Source organism: Sinocyclocheilus rhinocerous, unplaced genomic scaffold (assembly GCF_001515625.1).
Source record: "Sinocyclocheilus rhinocerous isolate Xijiao unplaced genomic scaffold, SAMN03320098_v1.1 scaffold988, whole genome shotgun sequence".
In the NCBI taxonomy this organism is placed as follows: Eukaryota; Metazoa; Chordata; class Actinopteri; order Cypriniformes; family Cyprinidae; genus Sinocyclocheilus; species Sinocyclocheilus rhinocerous.
This window is the reverse complement of record NW_015650363.1, coordinates 2,204,643-2,216,120: the sequence shown is the minus strand read 5'-3', so window position 1 is coordinate 2,216,120 and position 11,478 is coordinate 2,204,643. Positions and strand designations below refer to the sequence as shown.

Here is an 11,478-nt window from a genome sequence, read left to right as displayed (position 1 = left end):
AAAAAAAAAAAAAAAAAACTTTAGAAATATGTTAAAGCGATAGTTCACCTATGTTTTTTTTTTTTAAAACATTCAGTCACACAGGAGAAAAGAAAGGCATACAGGTTTGGAAGACATGAGTGTGCATAAATGATGATATAATTTTTTTTCATCTTTTATCCTATATATTAATGTATAGGATAAAATATTAACCTTACAGTGTATTTTTTATTTTTCTTTCATTTTTGACTACTATAAATCAGGGCTGGGCAAGTTAACGCGTTATTATCGCATTAATTATCGCTCGGGCACGATTAAGATTGCCTAGTGTGATACACCCTTATTCTCCCGCATCCCGCACACACGAGTCTCTACCCGGGTGGGTTGGCATTCGATTTTCAATTTTGAGATTCGAATATTCTTTTTTCTTTTTTTTTCGAACACTTGGCATCCCCCGCGAAACAGTTCTCATTCGTGCTTGAATATGAATCGCCCTTGAGTGAACGTCATGATTCAATTCATCTGGAAGAGAAGACAAAAATGCTTAAGATCTCAGCTGTGTGGGAGCACTTTAAATTGAGTGAGGACAAGACAAAGGCAGTGTGCCTAAAATATGCGATTTGAAACTGGCTTATCACAACAGCACATCAAGTTTGAAAAATCACCTGAGTTCTGTAAGTAGTACGCCTATAGTATATTGTTGGTGTAAAAAAACGAGCTGCTTTTATCCGACATGTTAATCAGTAATTTTACACATGATAAAAACGTGCACTTAATTTGCTTGGAAAATACTTGCGAATACGGAAGTTATAAAAAAACGTACAGTAGCCCAGCCTAATAATAATTTGTCTATGCTACCGTTCTTTATTTATTATAGTTTGTTGAACTTCGTTAATTTATTTTTCGTTCTTCTTTTATTTAAATAGCCTACCCTTTACAGTGTCAGTAATTACTGTGCTGCTAATTTCTGATTTGGGAGTGATTTTTTTTTTATTAGAAAATTGTTAGGCTATCTTATTAACAGACCTGTGTGTTTTGTATCACTAGTGCAGTGTCCGTTCTCGGAGCATATAAGCTCTGCCCACGTGAGGCGCACCGCTTCCGGCTCGCGCTGTTCTGTAGTTTATTAAAAGTTTATTAATTCTGAACGTGTCGTGTGTCCATATTGCTCAAAAATGTGGCACTGCACTCCGTTGAGTCCGCAGCAACACACCCGCCACGCATGAAGTCGATTGAATGAACGGTTCTCGACATAATAAAAATGCAGACAGACAGACACACAGAGATTCCTGCCTTTATTAGAGAGAAGAATTTGTTCAGCCCCCTCCCTCCGAAGCTTCGAATATTCGGTGTTGATTACTACCGAAGCTTCGAAGCTCAAAAAATGTTATTCGGACCAGCCCTATAAATTTGTAACCATGTTATTTTTGACACTTTTATACATACATTTTGACTTTCTAATTTGATGTTCATTGAATGTTTAACTATAGAAAATGTTACACAAATCAGGCTTTCAGACATTTGGTAAGAGGGTTGCATACTTCCATATTATTCCCCCTGAGGTTTAAGCACCTCTTTTCACTGACCATGCCTGACCATGTTGAAAAGGTAAGAAAATATTATTTTCACACCCATTTTTTGCGCCCTCTTTGTGTAAAGTGCCATATCCGACTTTCTGTAAGATGTCCAGAAACGGGTCATAAATTTTCACTTTTCGTACATCTCTCATGGGCATTCAGCCAGGCACGTTGCCATAGTGACAAGAAGGCCAAGCCCCAGTCAGTGTAGATGTGTATCTGTTCCTGGTATGGACTGCAAATTGCTTTCTTTTGAACCTCACTGTGACACACACCTTCTGTAATATGATGGGAGATTATGATGCTTTTCTCCATAAAGAGCATTTTAAGTTAATTTCTCAATAACACCTGCCTTAGTGAGTTCTGTATTAATATTTGATTGTAATATAATTGTAGTTTCTCTCAAGTGTAGTCATCATTATGTTCTTTCCTCCAAATGCCATTTATCATTATGAAAAGTAATTTATTATGCAACTCATATATATAATTAATGCTGTAGGATATCAGACCGAATCAGACAATCTAAGATTTGGTCAACAATGCTAATCTTTCATCATCTGCTATGCAAACAGAAAACAGATTGAGTTTTTGTTCTTGTCAGGCAGTTCCTCTGAAGTGCTCTTCAAGGAAAGTGTTACGTGCCGCGGTCTTTGATGATGTGCTTGCATCCTCTCTGGTGATTTGAGAATATCTTTAAAAGAACCGTGGACAATATTAATGCTGACGTCTCACTGTCCTCAAGCTATGACGAAAAGTTTTTTTTTCTGTATGCTGGATGATTTTGTAATGTGAACTGTATGAATCACAGTTTTCTTCATACTTTAGGTTGTTTGATTGGCCAGTTTGCAAAGTGTTTTTTTATTTGTGAAAATTGAGTAGTTGTTTGCAAGGAAAATCAACCTGAGGGTCATGATGTTGGTGTTCTGACGTTAAAAATAAATAATTGCACTGCCTTGAACGCATCGGCCAAACAGGAAAACTTATCGGCCCGTGCCGATATTTAAAAAATGCCAAATATCGGCCGATATATCGGTCGACCACTAGTACTGGCTTTATCTGTCTTTGGTGCAGCAAAGTAAAAGTAGCATAGTGGGTGCACCAAATCAAAGATGCACTGAAGCAGCAAAGACTTCAAGCATATCTGCCAAATAGTTCAATCATATCGTACCTCTGAATGCCCCCCAAAAAACTGTCACCAAATGCTAATTTAGCCCCTGTTATTGTGCTTCTGTTTTTTTAGCTGGCATCAAGCATCTATAGTTTCGCCTGCTCTTTGTGGAATCATCACACAGACACATTCCTACAGCAGATCTACACAGGAGACCAACAGGCTTCTCTTAGCTCCCTGGAGCGTACTCTGCTCTCTCTGAAAGGTACACACACACACACACAGCCAGTGCTGAAACACTCATTGCTTCTTAGAACATTTCCCAGCCTATGCCTGCAGATTACAGACTTAAGCAGCTATACATAAAAGCGCATACACTGGTTGAGTTAATGTTGCAGACCACTCACTGCTCTCAGCTGGATAACTTTAGCAGCTTAAAGCCCTCCACAATCGAACGTGAACAGAGAGTTAGGCTTAAAAACTGAAAATATTCTGCTAATTTTAATCACTTGCCTGTTTGTCAAACAAACCCATTTAATCAACATTAATGTATTATAAAAAAAAAATTGGATAAAATGGAAGAAGCAGGTAGTTGCACCCAAACGTAGATGAATATCTCTTAGTATGTTGAACAAATTAATCCAATATAATTGTCTAAATATATATATATTTTTTTGTAATAATCAGGGCTGTAAATCTAATTAATAATAATGCCAAAAAGTCTTGTCAATTTCTGAATGTTTACTTGAAAACTTGATTCTAATAGGTTCCTAAAAAGGTAATTAGAAAACTAGAAAATGTTTGTTATATTGCTTGTAATGTTTCTTTCCTTCTTATTTCTGTCTTATTTTTTATTTTAATTGCAAATGTTACAATTGCAGATTTAATTACTATTAACTTAGAGAATACATGGAATATTTGTAGTTAAAATTATTTGTTGCTCTGAAGGAACATTTTAATGTATTAAAATAATTGAAGGCCTTAAAGGCAAAAGATGTTTTGAAATGAAGACATTAAATGAAATGGTGACCCCTGATATACACTATTCATGTAAATTCTAGTAAAAGTGAGTGAAATAATTATTGTGATTACCGATCAGTGAACTAAGCATACATATTTGAATTAAAGTGCCCCTATTACGCCATTTCTAATATTGCCTTTCATGCAGTGTGTAATGTAACTCTATGTGAATGTAAACAATCTTCAAAGTTGTAAAGCTAAAAGTGCACGATAAATAAAGTTATTGGCTCCAAAAATAAAGAATCGACCGAACAGTCTAAACGAGTCATCAGTAATTCGAATCCCACTTCTTTGACAGCTACATGTCATGGGGTAACACATTTGCATAATGGTTATGCAACCATTATGGTTATGTATATTATTTGGTTCTACGTTGGTCGGCTGCGAACGACTTGACCTGCTCTGAAACACTGTAGCTTGTTCATGTCGAGAAGACACGTGTCCTATGCTGTGAAAGTAAATTTGTTTTATTTTCACTTCTAAAAGATTAGGCTACAAAGAATCAGTGGTTATAATTAATTTTTTTCCACTGTACCACAGCAGTACAACCCCAATCTTTTTTTGTGTTCCCGTCATTTTGCTTCTCTAATCTCGGGGAGTTCAATGCGGGATTCACAAAGCGCTTGCTCTTGAAAGATGGCTCAGTACCCAGTTTATTTGGACCAGCTGACTCCACTGAACAACCTGTAAGTATGATAAATAAAAGAAAACATTTTCTATTGAGCGTTCAAAAACTATGGCAATGGGCGTTTCGTTTTTTTCGACATGCGCTGTATGCGGTAGACCAATCACAACAGACTGAACCATCTGACCAATCAGAGCAGAGGAGGGGTTTACAGAGACTGAATCTTAGAACTGCTTTGAACGAATCGTTTGAGAATCTTCAGAAAATGAGGTTATATTAAATGCATATTTTGAGAAAATTAAAGCATTTTTTTTTACCTTGCATATATGTAAACCTATTGTAGGAGATTCCCAAAACAATATTAGGAACCTTAAAAATGGCATAATAGGGGGACTTTGAAGCTTTTTTCTGCCTCATGTAAAATGATTTTATATACTACCTTACACACTTTTCTTATTTTTCTTACTCATTGTTAGAAATAAAATTTGTTTAGTGTGACAAATACAACATGTATTAATCAACAGTTGTTACATATATTTATTTGTTCCACTTGCAGTTCTTCGGAAGCTTACTGTGCATGGATTCGTTGAGCTACAAAACAACATGGAAGTCATGGTGAGTTCTTGAATATTTCAAACAAAATATGATCTATCATAATTCATATATAATAGCATAAACAGTTTTGTTTCTCATTTACTTACTGCTTGATCAGATGTGATCTCAAAGTCAGGGCTGATAATGGGTTAATCACACTTCTGCACTCATAAAAACTCATTTTGAAGAAAGACAGGTTAAATTGTGAAAATTGAGTAGTTGTTTGCAAGGAAAATCAACCTGAGGGTCATGATGTTGGTGTTCTGACGTTAAAAATAAGAGAAAGCGGTAGTTCTTAAAAGCTGAAGAATTCCAAAGGAACTCCGTTATTTTGACAGGAAAATACAACAAAGAATGTCGTTTACATGTAGCGCGCATAGGTAGCGCGTCAATTCTCTCTCCCACTCTCGCTGCGTAGTCTCACTGTCCTCAAGCTATGACGAAAAGTTTTTTTTTCTGTATGCTGGATGATTTTGTAATGTGAACTGTATGAATCACAGTTTTCTTCATACTTTAGGTTGTTTGATTGGCCAGTTTGCAAAGTGTTTTTTTATTTGTGAAAATTGAGTAGTTGTTTGCAAGGAAAATCAACCTGAGGGTCATGATGTTGGTGTTCTGATGTTAAAAATAAATCATTGCACCTAAATGAGATGCTCATTCTCAAGTGGAAGATGGGGCTTGAGAAAAAAAACAGGTCAGTGCAGCCCTCTACGAACGAAGATTTAGTCGCATATGCGAGTGATTTACTCGCAATGTAGAGGGTTGCAGTGTGAATATTTAATGCATTACATATATCCTGCAGTAGTTGTGCATTAAACATTAGAATATCTCTCCTTGAAACACAACATTTTGTGCCTTGTGTTGACACATGCAAAATAATAGTGATTTATTTGTTCATTTTGTTGTATTTAAATAGGTTAAATGAGAGTTTTGTCACGATGTAATCTGAATGCGAGGAGAATTTGCCGGCACAAAGCACACGCTGAAGTGCAGCCAGCCTCTGCTGGAAGCCCATATGGTGCCTTCATCTCTTAATGCATCTGTGGGAGCTGGCTTATCAGAGATCATTTTCACATTACAATGATGCGATCCTTCCTAAACCTTAATGAGTCTTTGAAAACACTGAAATTGGCAGGAAACAATGAGTCAAAGAAAAAGTTTTGTAGCGTTGATAGTACAGTGCAACAATGCAGAGAAGATTTCATGTAATAAATGTTATGCTGCGCTTTAAAATGTGTTTGTTAGTCTCAAAGGACAGTTAGGATCGCTTCATATACACGCATACTGTCTATATATATAGTACATAGGGATATCTGTATAGTAGCGCTGGGTGATATATTAAATATTCACAGTATATTCAGAATGAATTTGACATTCCCATTTCTTCCCTTTCTGCTTTAAAGAAGATCCCATTTTTATTCCAAGTTTATCTGTTCAACCCTTGATCTGGCAGTCCATTTGTTAGACTGTCAGGACGCTGCGTCTTTGGAGGCTGTGCCACTGACATTTTGAATTTGAGCTTATTAGTTGCGGTAAAGGAAATGATGATGGCCCCATTATTGATCCATTCTGGAGGTAAGACAACTCAAAAGAGAATATTTTCAATGAGCTGCTGCCTCTAGCTATCAATCAACTGCCAAGTTACAGAAACATGGTGTTCTCCCGGCAGGGCTGTAGCTCTCTTGTCTCTCTGGAGACTCTTGGACTTTAATGTCGACGTTCATACTTCACCATACTTGAATGTTGTCTGTGTTTGATATTGCAGGGCATTGAAAATGAGCAAATTTTGTCAGACAGCTCCTGCTTTGTGTGTGTGTAGTTCATCTTAAGGCATAAAGAAATGGAATGTACGTTAATGTACACAGTAGCATTTGCACTTCATTTATACTGCTACAATGACAGTCAATCCCATTATTTATAGACTGCAAGGTTTTAGTGTTAAGAGCAAATTTACTGCTGTAATTTACTGTTTGTGGTGCAGAAATTTCCATCTGTGTTGCTTGTGCCCTGTGTTGATCAAACTGGTTGCATGTATTTAACGACCGTTCTAGGATTGTATCCTGGATGGCAAGCACTCTCTAAATCTCTCCTCTGACACTCCATGTAAACGACCTGTCCTTCCCCAACCTGAGTTAAGATTGCCTGGGGCTTCCTGCCAAATCTGCCTTCAACATGACCCAAGAAAACCTAGATGTTGTCAGCACCAATAGCACCGTGGTCGCTAACCACACCTGATACCAATGTTTCATTTACTATCTCTGTCTGCTTCCCTAGGGCTTCCTAAGTGCAGTCTTTGAGCGGCTGAAGCAGTTTCTAGAATGCTGTAAGTATTACATGCTTTTCACATTCTAATTACAGTAGTGTAAAACTGTTTTTAGGATTATGTTTTAGTTTTTTTCCCCCATCGACAAACATTTTAACAACTTTTTATGGCTTAGTAAACTAAAGTAACTTGTTTGGGGGCTGTAATTTTTTTGTGTTTGACAAGTCTCTTATGCTCACCAAGGCTTCATTTATATTTCAGTATATTTTAAAATGTAATTTATTCCTGTGATGACAAAGCTGAATTTTCAGCATTCTTCAGTCTTCAGAGTCACATGATCCTTCAGAAATCATTCTAATATGCCAATTTGCTGCTCAAGCATTTCTTATCATTATCAGTGTTGAAAACAGTTGCTTATTTTTGTGGAAACCTAATACATTATTTTCAAGATTCTTTCATGAGTAGTAAGTTCAGAAGAACAGCATTTATTTGAAGTAGAAATCTTAGAAGTCTTTGTTGTCACTTTTGTGCACTTTAGTAAATCCTTACTGAATAAAAATATTACTTAAAAAAAAAAAAAAAAAAAAAACACTGACCCCAAACTTTTGAATGTGGTGTACATTTATTAGTTTTTAAGATGCATTAACTTACTGATGCCATTGTAAAAATGTGCTATTTGCACTCAGCCATGACTAATTCATTTTGTCAGTAAAAAAATATCCAATAATAGGAGGGTACTGAGATAAAGCAGGTAGCGTTTAAATAGTCATGTGATATCAACATGTTATTCAAAGTTGTTCCCGTTTGGAAAATAAAGTGCTATTGTATTATAATAGTATTCTATTGTATTGTAGCACAATTGGATTTAAAGGAACAACAATTTAGGAGAAATAAAGGTTTGATTTAAAGCTCAAGTTTTTAATCCTCTGCCTATAAAGAGATAACAGCCATGTTTTCAGGTTACAGAGTTCAGTTAAATGATATTGAGTGTAGAAAAAAAAACATTCCTGTTCATTTTTGAATGTCAGTTTAAGTCATTGTCCCATCTATAGTTTTTTTTTTTAAATCACTATTAAATAAATGTACATAAAAAGCTGTGCATTTTGAAATATTACTGGTTCCTTATACTTCAGTATTATCTTTTCTCTAGCTTAATCGAAAGTAATATTATAAGTGAGAAAGGATTTGTACGAAAATAACTTTGATATTTCTGATTGAGATCACAAAGTTAATTCTGACAGACTGAAATTCTTTATTGCTTGAATATAGAGTGCATAGTCAAAGGCCGAACTAATTTATTTTTGAAAGATCACCACTTCAAATTTCTGCTCAAGCAAAAGACAATAATGCCATGTCTGCATGGTTTCACCTGGAGACACTGTGCCCTGCTTTTCCCCAGCCTCGTCGTTGCATGAGTTATATATCATCAGATGAGACCGAAGCAAGCTGTTATCTACTGGTGATATCACAGGCAATATGTTCTCCTGGCTGGGCCGCAGGTCAGGCTCCATTCGGCCTGTTGGTATTTCAGCGTGGATGAGAGACTTAACTTATGAGCAAACAGAATGTGAAATATCAACTCTGGACCAGATAAGGTCCCCCAAATAATCCAGGCTTTTTGGGTTCTATTAATTTCTTCATTTCTCTCTGCACCGAGAAATTGATGCTCAATCCCCTTGAAAAGTTACCCTGCTCTAACACACTTAGGGCTGGGCGGTATATCGAGTTTGTACGATATATCGATATTTTCTTTATAAGAGATACGATATGAGGCAATACCGTTTATATCGATATACAGTAGTTTGATACGAGCGCATCTGAAAATATAGCGGAGGACACTGACTGAGCTGCTGCGGAGAAAGCGCATAATCCAGTTTGTTCTAAACATGTGACAAGCTTCATATTAAGTCCTTTAAAAACTGGTAAGACATAGTATAGTTTATAGTTTTGCATAATTTAAGCGGCTCGGCTAGGGCTTGGCAAATTTTTTTTTCGATTTTTCGATTAATCGTTTTTTTAAAAATGACATCGATTCGATATCGATTCTCAAAAGCCGCGAATCGATCTTTTCCTGGATTTATTTTAGCACACATTTAAAACAAGATCTGATTAACGTTAATCTTATCATTATATTAAAACTATATTCACTGAATGTAATCAAAAAATCGAGAATCGGATCGAATCGAGAGCTTGCAAATCGAAATCGAATCGAATCGGGACATGAATTGATACCCAGCCCTAGGCTCGGCCCGTCAGATGCTCTGACAGAAAGGCTGCGTGTGCCGCTGACAGAGACACTAGGCTACTCGCACTGTTTAATGTGATGAGATGTGCTGTCTTCCTGAATGCATAACTTACATTTCACTTGTATATTCTCCGTCTGTAAATGTTAAAAAGTCATGGAAATATTTCCATTTTGCTGTCAGGAGTGCATGAGCCTTTTGCTTTGTGATTCTCCGCTAAACTTCACAGACTTGAACGAGCGCCGCCGGGCGCATGCACGCCAAACAGACAGAGCTCAATTAAATAGGAGCGCAATAATTCTGACTAAAATATAAATTTCGCTGAAATATTTGTAGTTGGACAATAAATGTGACATATGTAGAATTTTAAACCTATTTTAAGCCTTTAATATGTATTGTTTTGTTGGACAACATTGGGCGGTAAGTGAAAAACCAAAAAATACAGATTTTTTTTTTAGTCAAAATACAAAAACGAAAATACAGAGATATATACCGTATATCGCAAATCGGCCCAAAAATACAGAGATGTGAATTTTTGCCCATATCGCCCAGCCCTAATCACACTGTATCACACTGTCCTGAGTCTTGACTTGTAAGGAAACAGATTAGTCTTTGCCGTTTGGCTGTTGTGAGGAGCTGCTTTTTATGGTTTTGTAGTTTTTAGCTTTCGTTTGACTTATTTAGCCATTGTGATCAATAACAAGATATGCATTAAAGACACAGTCCTCTAGGGGTCGACCGATATGTGTTTTTTTTAGGGCCATTGACGATTATTACAGATCAAGTAGACCAATAACCGATATTTTGAACCGATAAATATGTCTGGTGTAAAAATGAAAATTAATGTCAAAATTCAAAATAACAAGGACTCTGACCAAAAACTTTCTTTAAATGCTTTTAAATTATTTTATCGGCAAATGGGCTTTGAAAATGACCGATACCGATAACCATAAAAATGCTTAATATCGTCGCCGATAATTGGTCGACCCCTAATTTACTCACCCTCATTCTGTTCCAAACCTAAATGTATTACTTACTTCTGTGAAACATAAAAAGTGTAGTCGTATGGACTACTTGTATGATACTTTATGGTGCTTTTTTGTCATTTTGGAGCTTGGCAGCTCCAAAAGGTTTTAAACAACATGTGGGTGAGTAAATAATGACAGAATTTTTATTTTGTATACAAAGAAACCAAAGCATTTTTTTCAGCCTTTCCATCTACTATTTGCAGGCCGGCAATTTGGACCAGGCAGTCTTTGCAGAGAAAAGCTTGAGAAGACCATCATTTTGTTCACCAAAGTTGTAAGTCTAAAAGTTCAGTCAGTTAGAGGGCAAAGGAAATAATCTGGGCACTTATACTTGAGATGTTGTGGGCTGAGCCTTACTCCTGAACTGTGGTTTAACGTCGTCTCTTATGCTCTCTACTAGCTGCTGGACTTCCTGGAATATCACCCGTGCCCTTTCATCCCTCTTATTCAGTGTTCGCTGGAATTTGCGGTCAGCTACGTGTTCACCGAGGCTGGCGAGGGAGTTGTTTTTGAGCGTTTTATTGTACAGTGCATGAACCTCATCAAGATGATCGTCAAAAACGATGCCTACAAACCTGCCAAGAACATTGAAGGTAGGCAGCGTAATGTCTTTGGCATGGCGTGCCTCCATTTTAAAGTTCTAACTTATTCGAATAGGAAATGGATAACAGCCTTTAAACGCATCAAGGGCATTTCTGAGTTGGTACAGGGCAAAAGTGAAATCGATGAGATGTTTCATAATGAAATCTAGCTGTTCAGTCATAACTGAGGTTCCCTAGATAGATATTAAAGTAAAATGCCTCCTGTTTCAGTGGTTTATTATTGCCTTACTAATGGACTGTAGGAGCACATGAGACGTTTTAATGAACGAACTAATATCTTGAACATTACTATATGATTAATTGTATATTACAGTGATGTTGCAATATGCATTGCAGACAGTAAGCCAGAGAGCCTGGAGGCACATAAAATTAAGACCGCATTCTTTACACACCAAACGCTGACGGAGATTGGCAGGAGACTGGTATCCAAATACTTCCT

At 36.6% G+C, this 11,478-nt stretch overlaps 1 protein-coding gene across 1 annotated transcript in view; it reads left to right on the top strand.

Moving 5' to 3' along the window:
• ipo11 (importin 11) overlaps positions 1-11,478 on the top strand; it is a 174,434-nt gene that overhangs the window by 48,271 nt on the left and 114,685 nt on the right. The window contains exons 6-11 of the mRNA XM_016516984.1: positions 2,797-2,929; positions 4,866-4,924; positions 7,178-7,226; positions 10,641-10,711; positions 10,838-11,030; positions 11,376-11,469. Coding sequence (XP_016372470.1) covers positions 2,797-2,929; positions 4,866-4,924; positions 7,178-7,226; positions 10,641-10,711; positions 10,838-11,030; positions 11,376-11,469 — 599 coding nt within the window. The remainder of the gene's footprint in view (positions 1-2,796; positions 2,930-4,865; positions 4,925-7,177; positions 7,227-10,640; positions 10,712-10,837; positions 11,031-11,375; positions 11,470-11,478) is intronic.